Here is a 25,733-nt window from a genome sequence, read left to right on the forward strand (position 1 = left end):
CTTTACAGAGGAAGATGAGTAATGTGTGTCAAAATATTCGGCATTTGCATCTCTCCGTGAGGAAAATGAAACTCAAAAGACTATTGATTAGTAGGAACATATGTTGGTGAACCCTCACAAACCAAAGATGTCGGTTAAAAAGGACGTAAACCAGGGTCAACAGGCCCTTGATTGTTGCACCACGGCTCAAACTATGATAGATTTCACTGCCAAGAAAATGAAAGGTCTCCGAACGATATGTTCGACAGTGGAAGAAATCACACAGACGGAAATTAGGGAGACTGAGGTGTGTCTGCTTCTCTAGAGATGATCTTATTATGTAACCGATACTGTGCTTGTTGTGTAGGCCACTAAATCTAGGGTCATTTGGGGGTTAAAAAGTAAAAAACTTTGGTTAGCTAGCCCAGTTAGTAGTTGCTTGCTGTTCCACTCCTGTGTTGGGGTGTCACTACTCACTCTGGTACCGGTGCACTTACTATCGCTGTTTTTTTAATTGGAATAAACGTCTTGATGTGAATGGGGATCATCCGTGAGACGGGGCAATATTACCGTACGGTACGTATGTAGGCCTATCATCTAACGTCGGTGAATATGCCAGTTTAGGCCATAGGCAGGGGGCCTACCCTCAATGTTGATAAGCATTTGTCTCTAAGTAAACATTCAATCTATTGTACAATGCTTGATATGAACTTGAGGTCTCACATGGCCTAGGCCTACAGACATGAGGTACCCTTAAAAGGAATCTCGTGTACAGGCAGGAAGTAAAAGACTACCAGGTCAATTAGCAATGTTGAATTTCAATGAATGTACATTATTTCAGTTCCAACAGAAGTATTTATTGGTGAACGAGGGTATACCCTTGTGGTCGGTTTCTAATGAAACAACTACTTTTCATAGAAATTAATACCCATAAGATACTCGGGGAAAAAATTCCATTTTCAAAAAGTGTTACTCCTATGAAAATGATAATTACTCAGACATTTTAAGCCACAATTAGATTCCTGAATATCTTTTATTCTAGCTCAAAGGTTCACTGCTTCTTACAAAAAGTATAGAAACCCCCTACTACTGACCCTTGATTTAGTGGCCTGTGTTTACATTAGTCCTCATTTGCAATTGTTTTATCCAGTGGCATGTGTTTTCCCGTCAATTTATGACTCATGAGTTTCAGATTGTTTTTGTATCATTTTATTGTCACTATTTTTTGCCTTTGATTTATTTGTCATTATCATAACTCTGCTCTAGTTTAGGCCTGTTTTTTAAACAATGACTCAGACTGGAGCAGAATATGGCCAGGCCAGCTATCAAGGCTTTGAATTTATGAATTTTATGTAAAATGTCTCTATAAGGCATTGTAAGACCACTGAGTGCGATTGAAAGAAGGCACGCATCAAGGCTTTGTCATGTCATACGCCGCTGCACCCAGACCAAACCTACTATGGCTACATGTACAAAAGCTGCATGTGAGATTTCCAATTAGAAAATGGTAAGCCAAAATGTCAGAGCTTCATGTCATGTTCAGAGGATATGAGACATAAAATGATCATTCAAGAATTGGCTTTGGTGATGAAGTTGTGAACCCAATTCCTTGTGTCATTTCTTCTTTTTGCGAGTATAAGACTTGTTTCAGGGGTTGATACACTGTTATGGAAGTGCTGATGAAGGTATGAAGTGACAGAAAAAAGGGTAGACTCTATCTTTTTGTGACAGATCATCCTAAAACGTGTCATTGTTTTCATATTCTCAGAAATACACAAAGAACACAAAGTAGCCGTCCTAAGTTTTGAAACAAGGTTATATTATCTGCTTCCTTTGGTATGAATGGCATCCATCTTGTCAAATAGAAGCAGATCAGCAAACAATCAAACATGAGAACGAGCTACAACACTGAGCTGGTTTATTTTAGATCTGCACAGACTCGTATTTGTCATCTGAGTTATCTTCAGTTATTGCCTGGATTACATGTACAACAATGCATCTGATGTTGAACATTTAAAAAATACGGCATTGCCGTTAAGCTCTGCTCTGTATTGATCGACGCAGCAAAGTATCATTTCAGATATAAAACATATAAATCTCGAGTGCGATTTTTGCGTAATGCCAGATGAAAATGAAAATGGGATTGATTCGTACATTTCGTCATTCGTATTTGATATATCTCTGTCTGTGTGCTCTATCTTGTTTGAATACTTTGCTTCGGTGCACGTCTTGTCGAGAATCAAAAATAGATTTCACCGTTCAGATACATAACAAAAGGGAATGACTCTTATGTTTTTTCATTGTTTTCCAAAGATAGCCCCACTCTATTTTGTATCTGATATGACTCATCATGTATTTTGAGTCTGACATGTACATTGAAGGCTGTGGTCAGCATCTGTGCCATGACATTCACATTTCACATTTCATGACTTGCACTTATTGACTGTGCTGCATGTTATATGTTTCGCAAACCTGTAAACTTCATGCTTTTAAGTATGATATTCTCTCTTTTATTCAGAGTTATTTTTTACCATAAATATCAGCAATTACGACCAGCATGTTGTGTTGTTTCCGTGTCAGTGTAAAATACTGTTCCTTGTTTTTGAATGATGGACTGTGTCACAGCACAATGCATTATCGAACAACCTTAAAAATATCAAATATATGTTAAAATGTGTTAAGTTGTCAAGCCTTGCACGATCTAGTGTTGCAATCTTTTGATTGATTCAGCACCTATACAGCCCGAGGGGCATTGGATCGACTAATTGCTATGTCTGTCTCTTCTGCTGTTTTGCCTGGAGCCCCTTTGATGTCCGGTGAGAAGTGAGTCCTGCATTGTAGTTCCATCTAAGCTCACGTTCTACATGAAACATGGCATACTTGAAGAATGCAATTGATAATTCCTTTGATAGAAAAAGCCTCTGTCAATGTCTGTGTTATTGACAACACGGACAAGATATATTGGGTTGATTTTTGTTTGCTTCAATGTGCTCCTGCTGGAGTTGATGAGTTCTTTGAAGATGGGAGCAGTTGAAATGTGAAGGAAGATAAGGAATACATTTCTTGCCCAGCTTTCCATTTTGTTGATATTTTGAGCATTGCTTCATCGAGAATCAAAGATTGCAAATGTCTTTGCGAATGCAGATGAAAACAGAACATGTCCTTTGGTGTTTGCTGTGTACTGAACTGTTGTGTAGTAGTAAACTACACAACAGAACATTAAATTAAAAAGTTACAAGTGTAAACTGTTTTATCAAACGCAATTTTGAGTGTTAGAATTTATGTAATTGTTACACAGTCAATAAACAAACGTCTACACAGTCTAGAAATAGAATAGAATTATCTTTCATTTTCAGTAGGTTGGACCACAAAGTGAGATATGAGGAAAAGAAGGGCATCACGCTTCAAAATTGTCCCCTTCATTTACATGTACTGGAATGGGTTTGAACTGACATTTTGATTTTCAGAATTTTTGAGAAGAGTCTGCTGGTAGACAAGTTTGTCTGCCAAAACAATTGGCAAATGTATGTCGTATTTCATGATGACTTGTTCTCTTCTTTTCAGGGCAAACTGATCAGTCTCTTCAGCCAACAGCTGGTGGCCAAGTCCAAGGTCCACCCTGACAACATGCCACCAGTACTGCAGGAGTACCCAAGAGTGCAACTCTTCTTAAACATATTAGGCATAAATAAAGATGTCATAGCGGTGAGTTGATATTTATTTTCAAACATATTTAAACTGTATTTTTAAATGCTATCTGTTGAATCTTGACTTTAAAACATTCTTTTGTCTATTTTCCAGATGGTAGCATTAAAGCAGATATCCTTGGAGTCTTTACTTGAGAAAACAGAGGAGGAGGTTGAAATATTGCTGAAACGCCTTGGTGCTGATGATGATCAAGTCTGCAGACTAAATACTGCTTTACAAAAACTGAAAATATGCACAGAACACCAGTTACAAGGAGAAAAAAGTGATGAGCTGAATGTAGAACTGCATTGGTCTTCTTATCATCCGAGTAGATCAGTTTCAGGGAGTCCATTTGGTGGCAGCTCACCAAAGTTACAAAGACCATCCACTTCATCCTTACCGCCTGATGCATTTTTTGGGACTTCCAGCATTATGCACGATGACTCACCGCCTACACCGCCTGCAAGTGTGCCGTCATCGCCGGGACCTCATGCAGCAAATCGTAGTCGGAATCTTACACCGCCACCCACGCCAACGTTGGTCAAACCAAAAAAGGCACCGGCCACACCCCCACCTAAAAACAAGATCCGTTTATATCCGGATGGATTTCCTCTCACCAAAAGTAAATCTCACGAGTCTCAGTTATTCAGTCGGATTACAGATCCAGATGGGATAAAGTAAGTATACGAAAATAGTCGATGCCAAATGCAATCTTACAATTTAATTTCTTAACGTTTGGCGGTGGTGTTACCATTATAGCTACAAAGAACCTTTTCTGCCTATCTTTTTACTCTCCTTTATTGGTAAACTTAGGTTGGTGAAGGTAATAATAATTTGACATTCTTCTTTTTTGTCAAATCGGATGAATATTCGGTCTCTGATTACACATCCTTCTTGATATCGTATCATTTGCGGCACTCTTTCATCCTCTTTGTTATGATAGTATTTTGGCACCAGTACCTAAGTTCTAAACTTAAGATCCACATATTTACATTCTACACTTTCTAAACCGTATTTCTTTCTTGATGAATATGTAAATATTGTGTAAGTGGTCTGTGTTCGTCGAACATTCATTTGACCATCTTGTCGATCATCCTGAGAAGTTTGCTTTAATGTTGGTGCTGCTGCATGATATTCAGCATTGCACACACATACATCACACAACTCGATCCATTTGTAAATAACACAAACATCTACTTCATCATAGATTAATTCCAAATGCAGGGAAGTTTGTGCACATCTTGTTTAGTGAACTACATGTACATGTAGAGGGCTGGTAAAGAATGGACATCTGACAGTAAGGGTTTGGTTGTCTCACCAAATACAACAAGCGTAACTTGACTGGAAGTTACAACTCTTTTCTTGTGGATAGTTACAGTTGTGGATAGCGGACACAGCCTCACCGCTTGCTCAAGGCTTTCCTGATGAACCAGATGTGCGCATGTTCCTTTCAGCACCAGTTTGGATGTCTATCTATGAAGTGTATTATCCTAATCTCTTGCATGCCACATGGCTGATATTGTCCTACACCATTTGTGACCACTTGGGTCTTCATTTTGTCACCTTAACCCATATTAAGCATGCAGACCTCCTAACTTTAATAGGTGGAAAGGTGAAGACGGCCATCGACGATTGACCCTGACTCCCCCCATTGTACAGAGAAGAGTAACACGTGCAATAGGCAGTGTTTATGGTGTCAAGTAAGCCCCAATGTTCTTTTCATGCACGCCTGATACAGTTGCTTGTTTTTCCCTTTTGCCCCTCAGAACTTTTTGCCATTTCACTGCAATAAGCCTAGGTCATGTCACTGCCTAGTATTCTGATACTAATTATACATGTACAGAGCATTACCTTTTCTGATAGTGTCGATTGTCAGTTTGGAGTAAGTATTTTCATTGAAGCTGTGAAACATTTTGCAGTCTTCCTGTCAGTTATCGTCAATCATCATACCACAAACAATAAGTCCAACATCCACATCACACTGACACCTCACAGTACGTGAAGACACTTTCTCCTTTGCCAAGACAAATCAACTGCCCCCTTTGTCTGCTTTGCCTCTTCTAGTTATAGATTGCTTAACGTCTGCTGTCTGTATAGAAACATTCATCTGTTTTGTGTTCAGTTATGTGTGCCAAAATGCAAAGCAATCCAGCACTCGGAAAGGTGAACCTGTCACCAAAATCTTTTGTCGCAGCAACTGATGCCAGAAACGAATGGTTCAGTTTTTCTGGTGCTGATGTTGTTGCATTTCTTGCCCTAACAAAGCCAGTTGCTTTTCAGTCCTACCAAGTTTCCTATTCAGCCAATATAGTTTTGTGATATATTTGTGCATCGCATGCCGTGAATGGTGTACCATCATCTTGTACAACAATCATCAAATTTGGGGATGCTAAACTGATCAGATTGCTTTTACTTGTACATGTAGTTTGTATACTCTACCTCCCTATCTGAATTTCTTTCAAAGTATTTTAATATTAGTCTAGTATAGCATCAAATTTATCTGGTCCTGGCTTGGTCATAGTTATAGTTAGACCGATAGTAATCGTGACTGTAGTGATTGAACTGATTGCATGCAGAAAAATGATTGCATGCAGATCTGTGATTCCAATTAGGCTACTTTCTCTTTCAGTTGTCCCTTGTTTTTGCTAGATTATGACATTCGAAATCGAAACAATTACCTTTTGAAAAACATTATTGGAGGAAGGGTATACTTGTTTAAAACACCCTGGTACCTCTCAATTTAAAAAACCACTTGAGGTCCTCCTCTTAGTCCTAGTACTTGCAACCGTTTCAGTAGAGAAATGGGTCTATTTCACCTGACAACATTCGTGGACTTTGAAAATGCCATTAGCTGGGAATCCGATTGTTTTTTTGTTTCCTTTCCATAATGTAATGTTTTTATCTCTGCAGAAACCTGTCCTTTCGACACAAAAAGAAGCCACATGACCTGAAGCTGACTGGGAGCTATGAGGCATTATTCAAGCGACGATTATCGGCCGAGGAGGGGCGTTCTGGTCATACGTCACCACTTCAATCACCTCTATACAAACATCATGACCAAGCTAACTTGTCCGATGACAAAGCTAGTAAGTTGGCCACTTATACCTTGCCAGACGGTACTAAAATTAGGAAATGGAGCACTTCTAATTTGCCCGATGAGACAAAAAGTAAGTTTTGCTCTCTTTGGATGTCACGCGTTGTACTATACTACCCAGTTTAGTTCATTGTACAGCATGGAGAATGGTAACCTACTAAAATCCTGCTTTGTCAGCTTTAGAAAGTCTGTGATCTAATTTGGATGAATTGCCTTGTTTAGAATACAGACCTGTTTGGTCTTGTTTGGAAAGGAAGATGAAAAATCTGATATGGATGTGCACCTATGTCTGGAAGGCTTGTCTCTGACTGAGTTAATACATGTAGGTGTGGGACTTTCATCCAAATTGGTAACAGACTTTCTGATTCGGTTTCTGTTGTATGATAACTCCTCCTGGTAAGTGTTCATAGTAGTTTCTGTCAAGTCTTGTTCCAAATAACTGCATAGGCCCTATATTATGTACAAATATATTGTAAAAATGATTCGCATGGAAATAAGTTTGAAACTAAATCGAAAATAACTGTTGTTATCCTGCTTGACATGACTGTTGTAGAATGTCTAAATTGAATATTCTGATATTCTGTGGATGATTTCTGAGTACTAACCCCTGCTTTCTGCTTGTGTTGTTCTTGGAAGTGTATCTTTCCAGTTCTATGCAGGACATTTAACCCAGTCGTGTGCCTGTTTGATGCAGACCTATTAGGGATCTAGAATGAACTGTGTGGATGCTGTAAGGATGATGATGAAGCACCACCCTGATTCTGAAGGGAATTAGAATTTGATTTGAGAATACGTTCAGCTGTTGTCACTGATTTGAGAAAATTACAAATTCAAAACTCATGATGCAACCCTTCTTGTTATTTCCATGATGATGTCAATTGATTCTACATGTTGTCTGCTCTTTTGCAGGTGGACTGTTGGTTCCAAAATCTCCTAAAACGCCTTGTAGCATGTCTCATTTCATCAATCATAGGTAAGTAGCTCTATTTAGAATGCTCTGAGGACAATTAACTTTGTTACATTGCATTTTAGGGGCTATCAAAAATTCCCACAGTCTTGTCGTACGGATTTGTTATTCCGTAAAATAGTTCTGGGAATGACAACAGCCATCTGCTGTGTCTGTTGGCAGTCAGGCTCCACAGACTCAAAGTGATGATTTCATTAGTTTGAGTACTTTATGTGCTTAAAGTAACACTTGAAGTAATTATCATTGATGTCCATTTTAGCTGGATTGCTTAATGCGTTTCATGAGATAATCCCTCTGATTGGTTAATGCTGAATGAATGATTTTGTTTGCACTTCGAGATTAAATCTTCAAAGAGAATTTTGATCTGTTTAGATTTCAATTGGTTCGTTTAAGTAAACATGTGACCTTTCTGCTACGTATCATAAACAAGATCGTATCCAAATTTGCTCAATGTCTGTCCTTGTGATTGTATGTTCCTGCTGTAACTTTTTCATTTCCTCCATCCAGGCCTGTTCTGCATTAGTTCTGCCACCTTACCTTACCGTAGTTATAACAACATTGTTTTCCAGACGTCTGTACTAACTGGCACTTGTAGACAGGATTCAGTCTCACACATCAAACCATCAAAATTGCTGTTCTGCGATATTTGCAGTGAAATAGCATGCGCAATAACAGAGTCAGAGTGTAGGAAAATCTGTCAATTTTAATGCCACTGTTGCCAGAAAAGAAATAAGTCAAGTCCATCTGCTCGTCATATTCTACATGGCTACATTTGGATGTGGCCACTGAAATTGTCGGAAAAAGTTGAGAATTTGCTGCACCAGCAACACCAGTTCATATGTCCATTCTTTAGAAAGCCCATGATCAGCATTTCTGATTACATCTAATTTCAGTTGGTGGTAAAACATTACATTTCTGAAGATTTAAAAAAAAATCCCCTCAGTTGTGTGCCCATAGCGGGGAAAAGTACCAAAACTTTGATGTGTGATAGTGAATGCTAGCCTAACTTCAATTCTCTTATCTAACTTTCTCTTGCAAGGTTTACTAACTCCTATAAGATCACCACGTGTGACTACTGCCATAAACAGATGTTCTTGGGCTACAAATGCAAAGAATGCAAGTAAGGAATGCAGTCTTTACCTATTAACTCCGCCTGAATGTTGTTAATTCCTTTTCCTTATTTAACTCCACGCCCGTTCCTTGTTCCCCAGTTCATGTCACTTTCTTCTTTCATCTGTTATCTTGATGAGTATCATTCGATGATCTCAGTGTTATGGTTCTTCTTCAGTATGTAAGGTTATGGTTCGTCTTCATTCTTTCCTTGCCTAAACCTCTACTTTGGTCACTTAGACTGTTTGAAAGAAAGCATGTCATGTCATGTTCATATATCAATAGCTATAGAGCTCGACTGAGGCTTATGCTAGTATCAATGGGGGCCAAGATGAACCATAACCTGAGGCTCAGTTATCTGCATGTAGTAATTCACTTTTAAGTCTCTTGTCTCTTTGACATTTATCGGTCAAACTTCACTTCTGTTTGACCTTTGTAAACATTTGTAAACAGAGGGTAATCAAAGAAAGTTTCTGCAGGTTTGAATGAAAACATTTCTGAAATGAGAAAGAATGACCAATGCGTAGGCATGGCATCATGTTCCTGGTTGGCACTGAATGATAAAATAAAGTACTCCATTTGCTGCTTACATGTATATGACTTCAAATTCTATGCTACCAATAGATTTAGGAAATCTTTCATCATCACTTGCATAATTTCATCAGTGGTACCATACATTTTGTCATAATTTCCACACAGACAATGTCCACCAACACCCTCGCCTATCATTTGTAGTGCTTCACCAAGAAACGTTGCCAGTGGTGCATGTCATGTAAAATAGGGGGAGGGGTGGGGGTGGGGGTGGGGGGGATTAGCCCCCCTGCTATTTCTAACTATTTCTAACTAAGCAATAGCAGGGGCTCTATCATTCCCCCAGCTTATCTTATCTTGAGCACACTGGAAGCCATGCCTGTCGACTGAGGTAACTTCAAGAAATTTAGAAGAGTCTTATGATGTGACAAGGAGTAATTACCTTTTGAAAGGAATTTTCCTCAGGAGCCAGCTAACGTGGAAATGGGGCAAAAATGGATGCTATCATAGTTAGCTTTCTTTCACTGTCATCATTTTCATCCACATGATTCTAGTTGTGTCTGGTATTGGACGTACCTTTCTGTATCATAGAAACGTTGATTAATATGAGGATTCACCATTGAGCCATAACTTTAAATTATTGGCAAAGAAACTCAGTGAGCTAGAATAAGTTAAAATACCCAAAATTTGAGTCGTATCCCTTTGACAAGTGATATTCCTGCCATTTCGTTTCTGAATTGAAGATTTTGCATTGTTACGACTCTGCTAAAAAAAACTTGTCTTTTTTCTCACAAGTTGGTTAATTCCCAAATTGTGGTGATATTGCTTTATGTGCGTGCGTATCTCAAATACTTCTTGATTCTAAAAAACCCAAGAGAATCCTCAGTTCAGACTCAATGACGTGAATCTCAATGCGTTTCTTCATGCTTCTCATGACAAGCCATATATCACTAACATTCTGCATATTTCTGCCTCTTCTCTCTCTCTGCTGTTTAATTTGTCTTCTTGTTGCACCTTGTTGTAATGCTTCCCTCTCTTTCAGCTTATTCTCTCACAGAAGCTATGAGCAGGCATCAGCGCCAGCTGTTTTGTTTTCCATTCACTATCAATAGTATCCTGTAAGCCCAAATTAGCACAGTCTTTGTCTTTTTTCTGTCTGTAGATTTGAGACAAAACTTGTGTTTGGTTCCTGTGATTATTGTCACAAACACGTCTTTGAATTCCGTGGAAAAATGTGTAAATATTGCAAGTAAGTTGACTTGTTCTGTAGTCATCTGCATGGATAACCTAATACTTTACAACCTGTAGAATGGAATTATTTTTAACCCTTTGAGTGCCAAACCAGAGTCTTACGTTGTACATGATGAATGTTACGTTAGAAACAGTGTACATTTGAGTGTTTTAGACTGAATGTTGACATTTCAAAAGATTAGTGGGTGTTCTATCTATTGTTATCAAAGAACTGCTACCTCTTAATGAAGAGCAATTTCGATCATATGAAGATCAGTTCTGAATGCATATTTTATAGATTCTCCCTTCCCAGGCAAACCTAGTGGACTGTTCTACCCATACTCACCCCACTCGTATCAAACTTGTTCAGCATCAAAGGGTTAAATTTTTAATGCTTTTTAGAACAATGATTTTCAAAGCTTTTAGTTCTTGTGTTGTCTGCTTTATCAAAAACATTACCATTGTAGGTTAGCCCTAATCTCTTGCACAGTTGCAAAGAAACATGGATAACAAGATTGTTTCTTGTTATGTCCTGTTACTATTACTAATATTGAAGAGACATCTCATCGTTGTACTAAAATCTAACTGCTTTTGTCGCTGTTAAATAGAAAAGAATAGTTTTGTTAAGTTGCCCAATTTATAACCACTTGAAGATACAAAATAGAAATGCTCATAACATACATGTCTTTTCATTCCGTTGGTCCTTTCAGAGGTAACCATGTACTAACTATGACTTATAGTTCTTGCTTAACATTACTTTATATTTGAGGTCTAGATCTTCAGTGCTTTATGTTCTTCCTTCTGTTTTCTTTCATTTTCTCCCCAGGCCCATCTCCTGCAGTATTTAAGGCTTGAGTGTTGTTCTTCTCTTTCCACCACGAGTGCAACTCTTCCATTTAGTATGTTGAGTTATTCTGTTGAATATTATCACTTAGAAATAATGTGAGACCTCTCCATGCTACTTCAGTCTGAGCTGTAACTGTGTAGGAGAAATTATGTTGACCTTCTCCATCAGTGTGCTACTAATTATTTCATCTGAGATTTTGTTCCGTGTACTGGACATGCTAGACAAGGTGCCATTTGTTGACATGCAACTGCCAGGTGACAGTGCTTTTCAAATTCTGCTCACCTTGGCCTGGCAGTAAAAGGATTAAGCCGTGAAAAGACCACATTCACTTTCACACAGTTCCTAAGACAGAAGAACAAGACTTGTTTCAACTCACTTGTCGTGTGTTTCAAGATTAATATGTGATTGGGGAGGGGGGGATCTGCCTGGCGCCCCCTGCTTCAGCTTGACAGACCCCTGGGGCCCCTTGGTTCAGGAGGGTGGCCCAACAAGTTGGAAAACTCTGCATGAGGATAAGAATATCATTGTCTGGCAAACATAAGCAGCAGATTCTGGACGTGTTTGTGGCCCTAAGCGTACAAATTTGCTTGAAACTCATGTAAGAGTGATTCTTCTCCCGCAGGCTCTGTGTCTGTAATCAAAAGATGTGTTCTCCTAATCCCTCATTTTGTTTGCAGGTGCATTTCTTCCTTTTAAATTGCAGTTTTGTTTTCTTGCGCCTTTCCATGTTTTGCTCTTCCTAACAGCCATTAACATTACCATTCATACCCTTGTCATGACCATGTTCAGATCGATGTTGACTTGATAAATATTGTGAACCCTCTTTGTTTTACATGCCTAAACAATCATGATAACATTAGGCTTCCTCAGTTAATTGAAAGTTCATTCGTTTTTGAAAGTTCTTCAGAATCTTGAATCTTCAGCAAACTTTGCTGTGATATAAAGAGGGTTACAGTGCCAGATGAAATCACCAAGTTGATTAGTAGTTGATTGAATTGTGTCATTTCTAGTTTATGTGACTTATAAAATGCCTTTGGCACCTGCGAACAAGCAATATTTGTCACATGCAATATGTGTGCCACATCCCACTAATGAAAGTCCCTTCACAGTGTGCTCTAGGTCACCTACTGGTCATAGAATGTCTGTGCACCGAAAGCACACATTATTTTCAAGTGGACTTGAATATTTTCATGACCATTTGTTGTTCACTGAATAGTTTAGTGATTGTTAACAGAATCTGTGCTTGCCCTCAAAAAAGGAGACTGTTTAAGTCTTAAACACATTTCATGTTTTGCAAGATAGAAAGTTAGATAAGAGTAGAAGTAATTACAAGGGATGATCGTAGTACAAGTAATGAAAGCCTTGATGATAGGAACCAGGGGGACAAGTGGAAGTAAATGACAGGGTTCTTCTATATGTAATAATTCAATGTCCTACCAATCTTTATTTGCCAGATTCAAGTGTCACAAGGACTGTGCCCCAAAGGTTGCTCCAGCGTGTGGCCTTCCTGATAAATATGTTGATGTCTTTCTGGACAGTTATCTTAGGGAAGGTGGGTAGTGTGTTTAGTTTATGGATAAAGTTTGAAATATGTGCATACGGTAGATCATTGTGGGTTTGATCAAATTTGAAACATGTCTATCTCTGGTATAAACATAACACAATGTTGCCATGGGCCAACTTCACCACTGGTCAGTCACTGCCTGGGATTTATGTTTGAACCCACAATCTCCCGGTTCATTCAGTTGCCCCATCTCGATAGCGCTATTAGCATTTCAATTCAAGGAGAGTCTACAACCAGTTCCCTTATGTAGAGGTTTTTGAATCCATTTGGTTCCAGTATGTCTTTCAAATGACACGTTACAAGTCAGTCTAGACCCAATATGTCTGATTCCAACTGATATGTGATTCCAACTCTTGTCGTTCTTAATTTCCAAGTCATGTAATTATTTTCTTTATGTTTGTTTCAGGTTCTCCTAGTGCCAGTCGGAAGACATCCAATACCAATGCTCCCGGCAGTAACCTGAAGCCTGCACGTTCAGTGCCTGGTATCTCTGCATTCCCTGGAGAGTCAAGTTCAAATACGTCTTCATGTGATTCCTCCACCCCATCGTCGCCTGCATTGCTCGGACTTCATGACATTCATCAAAGTTCATCGCCTTCGCCAATTATTCATGTGACAAGTTTTAGATTCCCTGGTAGGTGTTTACTTCTGTGTATAAAGTTATTTTTCAACATATTGTCTGCTTGGCTGAGATGCATAGCTCCTTGGAAACACCTGATGGTTTATTCTGCAGTACGGTCCTGGTTTAGATATCTGGATGTCCTTGCCAGACTTCTGAGGTAATATTTGTGAATGAGACTTAATTGCTGATCATCAAACCTTGTCCTTTCCATTTCAGATGTAGCTAATGGTACAAATTTTAGTTATGGGACCCCTGATATAACACAAGTAGATGCTGACTTGCCCGATGATGAAGATAATGACAGAACGTAAGTCCCTGCTTCAATTAAACAATATGCCAACCATACAAAACAAATACAGTATCTTTGGTACTTTTTGGTCAAATTCTATGCATTTTTTTAAATTCTGATTTGTGATTGACAGTTTGCATGTAACTCTTACTAACTAGTAGCCATTGCAGGGCTGAAAATTTAGTGCAGTGGGACCATTTTAGTGAGCACTATGGTTGAAAGGATATTGCCTAGATTTGACAGATCCATTGCAAAGACTTTGTTTAAAAATGACGGCAGAGTGAAACTAGGGAAATTTCAGCCCTGCGTTGATAACTTGTGTGAAGGGCTATCAGCATGTTTTTCTTTGGTTGTGCCAGACTATGTCTACTACATTAACTTGTCAGCATTCTGGACCCTTGTAATTATAGTGCAGGTCTCTGATCATGTACAGTCCTGTCTTGACCAGTTCAGTAGCGCCCTTCTCTGCTGGCAGTTCAGAAATGTCCATGTGCCTTGATTTTGACCTGTGTCAATAGAGCCACGCTACAGAACTTTTCATGATGTCATATCTCTATGTCATGACATCAGATTTAAACACAGTGCGGCACCATCACCTGCTATTTGTGCTTCTGTTGGCAAAATCATCTTCCATTCATTGCTACTTTGCCAAGCCATGCCATGGCTACATGAGATCCCTTCAGTTTCAAATGTCTGTGGCTATTCACATCTTCTAGGCTCATTCGCATTTCTGAACTACTGGCATACCGTTATGTGAATATTGCCTCAACTCTCGCTTTGCGTCAGTTTGTAAACGTCTAGAATCAGTTTTGTCCTATTTTTTTTCACATGTTGTTTGATTCTGACGGTAGATCTGTGCCTAAGTATCTATGTTAACTCGGCCCCATGTCTTAGTGCTGTGTAATGCCAATGTGTTAGCAGAAGAAGTCCTCATTGGCTCACTGGTACGGTTTGTCTGTACCATAGCACAGTGTCTGTGTCGTTTTCCTGCCATTTCGAATAAAGGAACTGCTTAACTCACGGGATAATCCCTTTAACATGCATTACCTCCTGTGTTTCAGCCTAGGTGATCTATGCATACAAGTTCCTGAAATCCAATGGCCAACAAAGAGTCCTAGGTGCCTAAGGTCTTGACGCATTACCGATATTCTTCCATCTTTAAACATTGTCTGTTTCATACTGTGCAAAGCAGGATCATCTATGTCTCTGCACACCGTCTGGTTACCCAAAGCTGCATGGCATGCTTCGCAGAGATATTTCAGATCTTGGGATGTATTGTTGAGAGGCAGCTCTTCAAAATTTTGAAACACCTTAGAAATTGACCAGGATTTGATATGAAGTGCTGGGGCGCCCCTTTCCTTGAATCCTTGATCTGCCTAAGTCATAAGATCAGAGACACCAGAACTGGAAATGTGTCCCTGGTTTACTTTAAAATTGGGTTGACCGTTATAGAGTTGATGAATACCAGTAATCAGACCAACTTCTTAGTCATCCAGTATCCTAACAACTTTTGAACATCAGAAACACCAGTATGAACTTGAGATACAAATATCACTCAGTGAACTAGCTGCTTATTCACTGAAGAAACGCCAGTGTGAACTTGAGATGTTTCTTCCTCTTAACATCAGAAAAACTGGTCTTTAATGCTGCTACATCTATCTTGGTGGCTAATTTTGAACAGTCGACAACCAGTATGAGCTTGTGTGGCTGTCCTACCCCTGTTGCATGAAGCCAGTGTCAATCCTCTCCCAACAGTATACCTATGTTGTAGTGTTTCAGCAAAGATGATACCAAAAGGTGCTGAACCCTGCCTTTTAACCCCAAAACTGTATTTCACTCTCCACTATTTGATGATTTAAACAATCAAAATGGCTACCGTGTTGGTCAATACAGCAGGAAAATAAAGAAAAAGTTGTCATCTTCTCGATTTTCTTTTCTATTGTCCTATTTGATCGTATATTTTTGCTGATGTATTTTCATCAAATGAAGAAGGACACAGCACGATTCATATCTTCTGAATGAAACACTATGACTATGTTGCTCTAATTGTGTTGTCCAATCCGTGTAATATCATGTGAAGTACATGTATTGTATGTATTTCTCTATGATATCATTTCAGTGGGATCCCTGGTCTTGTGATTTATCTCGAAGTTCAGTTGCTGCTTACCCTCCCTAGATTGCGTTGAGCAGGGTGGGAATTTTCATGTAATGCAATGAAGTGAATCAAGTCTAACTTTTGTTAAAATGCCTCCTCCTGATACCCATTTATATTCTGCCCGGTTTGAATTCACAAGAAGTGACCATCAGTGTCATCATTCTCAACTGATGCGCCCTGCTAAGCTGCTGCTATATGAAACAGACAATTTTCTATGTAGGTTTAGCCTAGTTTGATTTTGGCAGGGAATTTTGCTATAAACCTTTTCTCTTTTCTTGTTTTCAACTCCTAGATTACTTTCGAACTCTTAGCTGTTTCTTTTGCAGGCCGTGGGTGTTGCGAAGGAGAAATAGTCAGAGTAATTGCTGGGCCACTTTTATTATTCATAGTTGGAGTTCCAAAGCGTATTGGAGATAAACATCCACAAGTGTATACGTTGATTCATCCTAGTACTGCCCTCTCTACAGAACGGTTGCTAATACTATACATTATTGAAGGCCTAGCAGTTACTGGGACAACTTCTCAAATTTGGATCTCGAGCTCATAAAGTTGTGTTTTAATGATATGAAGTTCATTGAACATTCATGATATTACAGTTCTCTTTGTCAACAGCAGAATGTGGAATTGTTTTGAATTACACCCAACTGGGCTGGAAACACTCATTCATCATATTCATGGCAAATTCTTGTATTAACAGAAACAAGAAACTGTCTGCACCTGATACTTTGTTTCCATTGATTGACTTTCAAAAGTGTTGACAGTTCTTGTTCTGTTAATGTTACATCGGTGTTACATCATGGGTTTGGGGTAATGTGGTCCTGTTTGTGTGTGTCCTATATGTCTGTGAATCTGTAACTCCCAAACTATTCAGTGTCATTGAAGTGCAGTAATATTCCCATCTGCGGAATCCTATTGTTTCACATCCTTTGTTGTGACTTTGTGGATGACTGTGGGATATGCTAGCCCGGGATACAGGTATCCTTTGATGTGCTAGCCTGGTATCCAGGTACCCTTTTGTAACAAATAACAAGATGCTGTCCTTGTAGCATGAAACTAGACCATGGGATTAGTTTTCTTTAGTTACTGTTTCTCAAGACCGTTCACAGCTAGACCATTTCATTGCACCTTGATTTCCCTGTGACATTCTACCCAAGTTCGCGAGGGTGTGCCCCGGACCATGCTTATTACAGTCGTGTGTTCAGCCCCACTGTTCTATTCTTTGTGTAAATAATCGTGTGTTTTAATCTTGTGTTCTTCTCTTGCAGAGATGTTGTAAATACGACAACTTCAAATGACAGTGATAAAACAATAGTAGATGTAAGTATCCTGCAGAAAGCACCATTTTATTCAACACTAAAATAAATCAGTCCCTCGGACAGTTGAGCTACATGTATGTTTTAACTGAGAAAAATGTAGTATGAGCACACATAAGTTGAGTTGCTGTTTGTTGAGTGTTTGTTGAGTGTACTGGACTCAATGATCAACCAAAATATACCTTTTAGTCCTCAGTGAAGTGAACCTATAGGTGATCTGCAGTAGAGATCTATATGAGTGATCATGAACTAGTAACTTACCAATGTATTTTGATCTCCTTTCAGAGTGTTGGGTCTAATGGATCAGGTGATAAAGCTCCGCCGGAGAGACTCGATTCCATGGATATACCTGATGATGGGACATGTTCTTTTATCAGGGTCAATAGTGTAAGTAAAACTCTTTCCCTTACATACAAGTATAGGGCTGTAAAAGAGCAAAAAAAGCTCATTTTCTTAGTGGTACTCGGCTTGCCCCTGTCCGTGACAATCTTGCATCCCATAAGCAATGCTGGGGGAATTCAAATGTGATCGAGGTGGAAACCATATACTGTAGGGGTTCAGGTAAGCTAAGATAGAAAGAGGGGGCAGGTGGTCACGTCTTTGGACTTGGAAAGTGCTCAGATTGACATTATTTCAAGTGCCACATCAGAACTAAAACCCTCACCCTCATAACTTCACGACCTGTTCTTTGTTTCCAGATATCTGTAGCGTTACGAGAATGGGACATCCCCTATGAAGAGTTGAATTTAGGGGAACCAATTGGTACTGGAAGGTTTGGTTGTGTGTACAAGTAAGTCAACTTTATGGTTGCACTTTGTTGTGATCTCTTCTTTGTGAAGGTGGCAGGTTTTATCACCTGATTACAAATGTTCTGAACTACCTCCAAGACTTTCCAGCTTCTCCTCAACTCGGCCAATTGCTGAAGGTCTCTGATGTAGAGCGAATGCCGCAAAATACACTTGACTCGGCCCAGTTAGGTTCATCTGCCTGGCGATATTCTGGTGCCCTATGGATCATCTTAGCACTCCAACAGGCTGAGTACAGTACATGTAGTTGATAGCCCTGACCTCTGTTTTGGATGTGGTGCAAGAATCACAGGTCTTTTTTTGGCAAAAGAACTGAATCTTGAATCGCTTGATGACATAACTTCAGGGCTTCATAATTTGCTTTTCATATGCACCCTCATCTTTCTAGGGGCAACTGGCATGGGGATGTGGCCGTGAAGATGTTAAACATGGACAGCGACTTGGATAATGAAGCCCAGCTCTCTGCATTTAAACTTGAGGTGGCAATGTTGAGGAAAACACGACACGAAAATTTAGTTCTTTTTATGGGTGCTTGTATGAAACCACCACATTTAGCTATAGTTACTAGGTAAGTAGGACGCGTAGCTTCTCAAACTTACTCAATTCAAAAAACGACTATGCATCTGTTGCACTGGAAACTTTAAGGCGTTTGTGAAGACATAGATGGCACTTAAGTACAAAATGAAAGAAATTGCAATAATTTTCCAAAACTAACAAAGGTCATATTATTATCTAGTAATCACCATCATCATCTTGCATCTGATAGGATTTGCCTGATAGTTATACTTACAATGTTTCATCTTTTCTTTCAGTTTATGTAAGGGGGCATCATTATTTACACATATACACTTACGAAGGGAGAAATTCCCAATGAATCGAACTGTGATAGTAGCATCGCAAATAGCACAGGTGAGTTGAAATGGTTTAACCATCATGTACATATTTACCTTTAAGATTTGTTGAAATCTTAACTGATGTCTTGCTTACTTGCCTGGTCCCCTTCATCCTGGGCATGACATAAAGCCACTACCTTCTAACTACATAGAGGTTATGTTTGTCTCAAAACAAGGTAATACTAATAATAATAATAATCCAGCATAAAAATGGAAAATTGTGTTCTAAAAAGTGGAACTAAATCTTGCTATACAAAGCCATTGTCAAGTGTACAGTTCATACCCCCTCATCTACTATTACCAGTTTATTCTTTGCAGGGTATGGGGTATCTTCACGCAAAAGGAATAATTCACAAAGATCTGAAGACGAAAAATATATTCTTGGAGACCGGCAAAGTGGTGATCACTGATTTTGGTCTATTCAATGCAACTAAACTCTGCCAAGGCAATAGGTAGGTCTGAGGACACAGGCTGTGAGATGGAGATGATGGTGAGGAGCCGGGATCGAACTTATCAGAGGCATTGTGGACAATTGCTTCTGATGCCCTCCCCTGTTGCCTTGATATCACACTCTTTTGTTTTTCCTTTTCGAAGGCATTGATTTTACCTTACACTGGAAAGCTTTCTGTTAGCACTACCTCGTAGCATGTTAAAACTTACTGATATGACTAGACACTGGAGAATTTTCTATCAGCACTCTTTCTCTTGGTGCTATTTTAAAACTATGCCATGCTACATTTCCTTACAATTTCTACCATGTCAAATTTAATATGTTGATTGAGGTTTTTATTTGCTGCGTAAATGATGGATTCAACCATTTATTGCAGGAAAGGTAATTGGCTGAGTATACCTCCAGGGTGGTTATGCTACCTGGCACCTGAGATAGTGCGCTCATTACAGGCCGGCCCAAATCATGATTTGCCTTTTAAAGAATATTCAGACGTTTACGCATTTGGGTAAGTTAAGTGTTTGTTCTTTGCCTAGTGGGATGCTTGTACGATTGCATTGTATGCATGTTCATCTTTCTGTCTCTCTGCAATAGCAAAACTTGCTCTCACAAGATATGGAAGCCCAAGACTTCCAATGTGATAGCATCTAATTTTCACTGTCATTGTGGGAAGAATATCCTATAACTTGAAGCCGAGGTGAGAATGAACCAGAGTCACTGAGTATCCTGCTCACAATTGAATCATAAAACATTCCTTTTTGTTGCTCGTTTCAGGACCCTCTGGTATGAGCTGCTGAGTGGAGAGTGGCCTTTCCCTAATCAGCCGCCAGAGTCGATCATTTGGCAAGTTGGTAAGGGCATGAAGCAGTCCCTTAGTCACATACAGGCTTCCAGGGATGTCAAGGTAAGACGAGTCATAATTCATGGCCTGTTGGCGAGACAGAAGAAGTTCCCAGGTTTGAACAGAGTTAGTTACTGGACTTAGTAGGCCTGGTACTGGGTCAAAAACCATGTGGTGTACATTTCCCCCAAAGAGTGAACACAGAAGAAGGATGTCCTGATGCATGAGTCTGACTCTCACTTGGGAATCCAATCAATGTTGGAATAGCATTAGTCGGCGTTAGCATTGGATGTACTGAATAAATTCATCATGATATGACCACTGCCATCATACACGTATGTATCTCTGAGAACCTAATTCAAGTCTGTACTCTATCTTACAGGACATTCTCATGGTGTGTTGGTTGTATCAACCAGAATCCAGACCAGACTTCAGTCAAATCCTGAAGTGTCTCGAGCGTCTGCCGAAGAAAAGGTTACTCCGAAGTCCGTCTCATCCTATCCAGTTATCAAGAAGTGCAGAATCTGTGTTCTAGGGAGTCATACGGGTCAAATCGATGTTGTCAATTGAAGCGCACATCCTGTGGATCTCAGTAGTTGTTGTGGATGGCAAAATAGGGACAGCTATAGGTAATAGATAGTTTGTCCTGTCCTTTTAGGTGGTTAGATGCAGTTGATGTGCGAGTTGTATTAGTGTTAATCTCCTTTAGTAGCTCACTCAGCACGTGAGCAAGTAGTGATTTTCACAAGTTATGGACAAAGTTTTTACAAGGTTTCAACTCAGAAAGGCCGTCACTTGTGAAAGTCATGCTTTTAAACTGGGCCAAAGGTTCACAGATGAATACCACGAATGGTAAGATTCAAGAATATTCAGAATTTTTATTAGATTGCTGAGCAGATGTCTACAGGATGTGTCAACAAATGTTGCTTTTTGGTAACAAATTGCCTCTTTTATCTTCTGTAAGGTGAAATGGGAAGGCTGGCTTTCCACTGTGTTCTATTCACAATTCTGAAGGTGTGAATACAGAACAGTGGAAGGGGCTAGATTTCCCTCATTTGACCAGCTAGGTCCAACACTACAAGCAGTTGTGGAAATCATGTGTTTCTGTTGATATATCAGTAAAGAAATAGCTTGGTGTATTCCACATGTTACCCCAGGTACATGTAGATTATGGCTGATTCAAGCATGACTTGAAGAGGTGAAAGAATTTTGTGTAATATGATGTTCTCAGTGCTTTGAAGTTGTGTGCACCATGTTTATTCTTTGAATAAAGACCATGGGTTGGCAGAAGTCAGACCAAAATTTCAAGATTTTGCATCCAGTGACACATGCGCATTGATAAACCATAATCAGGGGACACTATAAATTCATGTGTGCGTGCAACCAGATGCAACATTTGGAAATTTTTGTTCAAATTTCTACCGAGCGTGTTGCTGACTCAAAGGCCTCAAATGAGTTGTTAAGTACGTCAATTAATGCCCATATGGTGCTATTAATGAATTGATTTCCATCTTATATCGCAAAAATGTCACTTCCAGTCCTATAGCTTTTGGTAGTATCAAAAACACATTACTTCTTTGAAGTACATGTACTATTATTTTGGTAGTATGGATATCTTTGCTATCATACAGTAAGTCAGTAGCGATGATTATAATGATATCTTAAGGTTTCTCCTCCAAAATGGAAGTTACAATGTGAACTATATGAGGAGATTTCATTGCTGCCTGGCTCGTATGATTGTCACTATACCTCATGGGAGGACTCGTGGCAAAATTAGCCACCCTGGTCAAATCACTGTAGCGACAAAACCTGGTGGTTGGCCTTGGAATTATCTCTACTCAAGAGAAGGTGCATGCCTCACTTCAATGTGAGATATTACTCTTTGCCTCTCACATGTCGATGTGCTAAACATCAGCGTAATATTTGGCGATCTCACAATATTATTGAGAAAAGTTTAACTGCGATGATGATATTCTTCTGCAATGTTTCTAATGCATTGTTTATGAATGTACATTTTGTATAATGAAACTAGCTATTGTACATATTATGATTTGGCTGAAAGTGTACATTTCATTGAGGCCTGTCAACTTTGAATCAACTTTGTATGAAGTAAGTGTATGGTGTGATAGAAAATATTCGCTTCGGTTCTTCTTTTTTAACCCTTTCCCATTTAAAAAGTTGATCTGAGACTTATCTGCGAGCATTTCACCTGGTTTAAACTTGATGATTGGGTAGGGGCAGTGTTGGGGGAGGGGAGAATGTCAAAGCATTGGGGATGACAGCGAGTGTCAAATTTGGTAAACATGGGTAACATAACCTTTTTCAGATCTACAGAGCTTTATCATGAAACTTTCAAGGGTTGATGAGTGTCGTATTTAAAAGCTCTAATGCTGATATTTTTGGCATAAGGCTCCAAGTTCTTTTTGAATTGAGAAAGGATTAAAACAGTTGTGATAACTGGTACCAAGTGGAGGTGCATGTAATGTATACACTTGTAAATACCAATATTTTGTGGGAGAACCATCAAATTCAAAACTTTGATCTGATCTGTTTTACCAGGTTGTAACAATTGTCACATTATTTGCACCGGTCAGTAGAACTTAATCATTGGGTTGTGGTCAGATGACTGGTCTTGAGGTAATGATGGTCCTTTTGTTTTCTCTGATCAACCACTTTTGATATTGATAGCCTTGTAAAAGAGATGTTTCATATTTTATTCCCTGCAGTTTGCCGTCACCTCTGTCACATGGTGCCACAGTATCTTCGTGAGTGGAGATGGTGTGAAATTGCCCAGATTTCTAACCGGGAAATCATGCGCAACATCTGTAACGATTGAAATTTAATCAGACTTGATGTAACTTAAGTTAGTCCTCCAATATCTTTGTAAATGCACTGGATGTCTAACCCCCTACTTGTCTCTCTTGCTCAATTTAAGCTGCATTTCTTGTTGACAGATTCTGTACGAGTTTGTAGAATCCAGTTGCAAAACATATTGACTGAATGTTTGGCTTGCTCTGGGCTACGTGAATCAGTTTTAATTGTATTGGGCTTTAGGGGGATTTAACTATGCCCTATAAACTCTAACATTGGTGTAATGCAAGCTGAAGGTCAGGAATGTTCACACTTCTGTTAAGGAAATACTGGTTGATAAGCATTGCTGAGAGGTCACCAGACACATCTCAGAGTGACCGACCTATAAGGACTTGGGGAAATTTGTAAACAGAATTTGAATTGAAAATGTTCATTACAAATGAAAGGGATGATGTACAAGTAATTGATATAGATCTGTAAACATGAAATGCAATATTTTTCATCCTTGTCCACTGCAATGCTGTGATATGGTAGCTAGGAGAGCAGACAAGTGAAGTTCATTTCATCCAAACATTGCCACAATCACAACTGCATAATTCATAGGAAGCCGTACATTGTGCACAAGATGTTGAGGTGAACGTTAAGATGAAAGTGTCTATAGAGTGAGGTAGAAATCTTGTCTTGGCATCAGTGTAGATAAGAATAAAAAAGGACTGCGCCTTGGTTGGTTTTGTATAAAAGCTATCTTCAAAACTTAAATGTATAATCTCATTGGTGCTGTAGTTGCAAGTACAGTTTATAACATTTCTTGACTGACGTGTGGAATTGCACGGATGTGACAAGTGGAAAGTTACAGTCCCAAGATTTTTATATAGGGACAACATTTCTGTCTCCACATGTGTTGGTGTTGAGGTGAATTTGCAGTAAACGACTGGAGAAGTTTGCTCTGCTAGAGCTATATCCAGGAATTAATCATGGCACACAGTAAATATTTGACAATTCACAGTGAATCAGCCAGAAATTTAAAAAAAATTATGTATTGAAAATATTGATAGCTCCTAAAAAAAGTGTGTATGATGTGCATTGGAACTGGCCAATAAAGCTGTCCTTTGGTTTTGTGGGGCCATAGATGAGTATGCATTGAATAGGGTGGGATTTTATTGTCTCTGCATAAACTGCTAGAATGAATTTGCCTTGCAGTACCTGAATGATACAGTGGAGTCTTTGTCCTCTTCAGTTGATCTGCTAAGAAATAGGCAATGGTTATGGGTAATAGAATCTAAACACACTCATGTGCAAACATAGATTGGTCAAAATGAAATCGTATACTCTTATGACTCTTCCTGTTGGAAGTTCTGGGATATTTTAGAATACATTTTTTTCCTGCAGACTTACTGCAGTGAGAGTGATGGTTACATGTGATGTTTTCTGCATTCCTTATCCTGGATATAATTCACACACTGTGCTCTTACGAAGTCTCATCAATGTGACTGAGACAAGGAATAACATTTTCACTAATTAGATATATGTGCAATATGTAGAGCTCTGAGCATGTAAATATTTATTGAAATAAAAACCTTGGTCAAAATGAAATCTTCAGAAAATGACCTGTCTTTCATGTTTCCTTTTGCAAACTTAAGCCTGTTGGTGCCGATGCCTTTCGTCACTCCATTCACTTGCCCATTTGGTTCTTCTCCCATAGTTTTACCAAACTTTCCTACATGCTTGTGCAGAGGTTGAGTCCATGTGATCCTTCTTCTGGCTGCCAGCCAGTCACATGGACTACTAATCGCAACCATATATCAAGTAATATCAAGTAATATCAAGCTTTGTCCTCGTGGTTGTTCTATTAAGCATCGAGCAGTCCTTCGGTTTCACCCCATGGTTGTCCTTATTGTGACTGTGTGTGTGACAGCCTGAAGCAGGATAATCAATTTCAAACATGTCAACCAAAAGCTTTGTCCTCGTGGTTTTTCCCAGCATCAAGCAGAACTGTGGTCTCACCCCATGGTTGTCTCACTTCGCTCTGGCAGCCTGAAGCAGGATTACAAATCTCAAGTCTCTTAGTTCAATAGATAGATACCAATTACGGAGGGTCTGCAGCACTGTCTCATCCTGGCCAAAGACATGGATACAGTCTGGTTGTACCAGAGGTAGATGGCAATGATTGAGGGGCTGTCCCAACTCAGCCAGAGCCACGAACACAGTCAGGTAGTTCTAGAGGCAGGTGTCAATGATAGAGGGACCACAGCGCTGTCTCATCCTGGCGAGAGACATGGTACAGTCTGGTTGTTCCATAGATGGCAAAGGCAGAGGGCCTGTTATCTTACCCGTGCCGGAGACATGGTGACAGTCTGGTTGATCTGTAGCTAGATATCAATGATGTGCAGAAGGTCTGCAGCGCTGTCTCGTGCTGGCCAAAGACGATGGTCATAGTCTGGTTGTACCAGAGGTAGATGGCAATGATTGAGGGCCTGTCCCAACTCAGCCTGAGCCACGGACACAGTCAGGTAGTTCTAGAGGCAGGTGTCAATGACAGAGGGACC

General features: G+C 39.4%; 1 protein-coding gene across 6 annotated transcripts; it reads left to right on the forward strand.

The window, feature by feature from the left end:
• On the forward strand, positions 1 to 24,780 carry LOC135501818 (kinase suppressor of Ras 2-like). Of its 6 annotated transcripts, none has more exons than XM_064794149.1 (20): positions 1 to 286; positions 3,544 to 3,684; positions 3,781 to 4,343; positions 6,577 to 6,833; positions 7,670 to 7,733; positions 8,767 to 8,847; positions 10,531 to 10,617; positions 12,900 to 12,997; positions 13,416 to 13,643; positions 13,848 to 13,938; positions 14,982 to 15,047; positions 17,341 to 17,392; positions 17,674 to 17,775; positions 18,087 to 18,178; positions 18,583 to 18,762; positions 19,007 to 19,103; positions 19,406 to 19,539; positions 19,915 to 20,043; positions 20,310 to 20,439; positions 20,759 to 24,780. In XM_064794149.1, the coding sequence occupies exons 1-20, from the start codon at positions 101 to 103 to the stop codon at positions 20,909 to 20,911; spliced, it is 2,931 nt and encodes a 976-aa protein (XP_064650219.1). In that variant the 5' UTR covers positions 1 to 100; the 3' UTR covers positions 20,912 to 24,780. The 6 variants fall into 6 exon arrangements, with proteins under 6 accessions (XP_064650219.1, XP_064650241.1, XP_064650230.1 ...); XM_064794171.1 differs by having other exon boundaries at positions 6,577 to 6,752; XM_064794160.1 differs by lacking the exon at positions 14,982 to 15,047.
• Positions 24,781 to 25,733: the final 953 nt, after the last annotated feature.

Source organism: Lineus longissimus, chromosome 2, assembly GCF_910592395.1.
Source record: "Lineus longissimus chromosome 2, tnLinLong1.2, whole genome shotgun sequence".
In the NCBI taxonomy this organism is placed as follows: Eukaryota; Metazoa; Nemertea; class Pilidiophora; order Heteronemertea; family Lineidae; genus Lineus; species Lineus longissimus.

Bases quoted from the DNA above. Each gene is read 5' to 3' on its own strand.
- LOC135501818 (XM_064794149.1), top strand. From the start codon at position 101: ATGTTGGTGAACCCTCACAAACCAAAGATGTCGGTTAAAAAGGACGTA. The intron at 17,776-18,086 runs GTAAGTAAAACT...CTTTGTTTCCAG, and splicing joins CTTTTATCAGGGTCAATAGT to ATATCTGTAGCGTTACGAGA. The intron at 19,104-19,405 runs GTGAGTTGAAAT...TATTCTTTGCAG, and splicing joins TAGCATCGCAAATAGCACAG to GGTATGGGGTATCTTCACGC.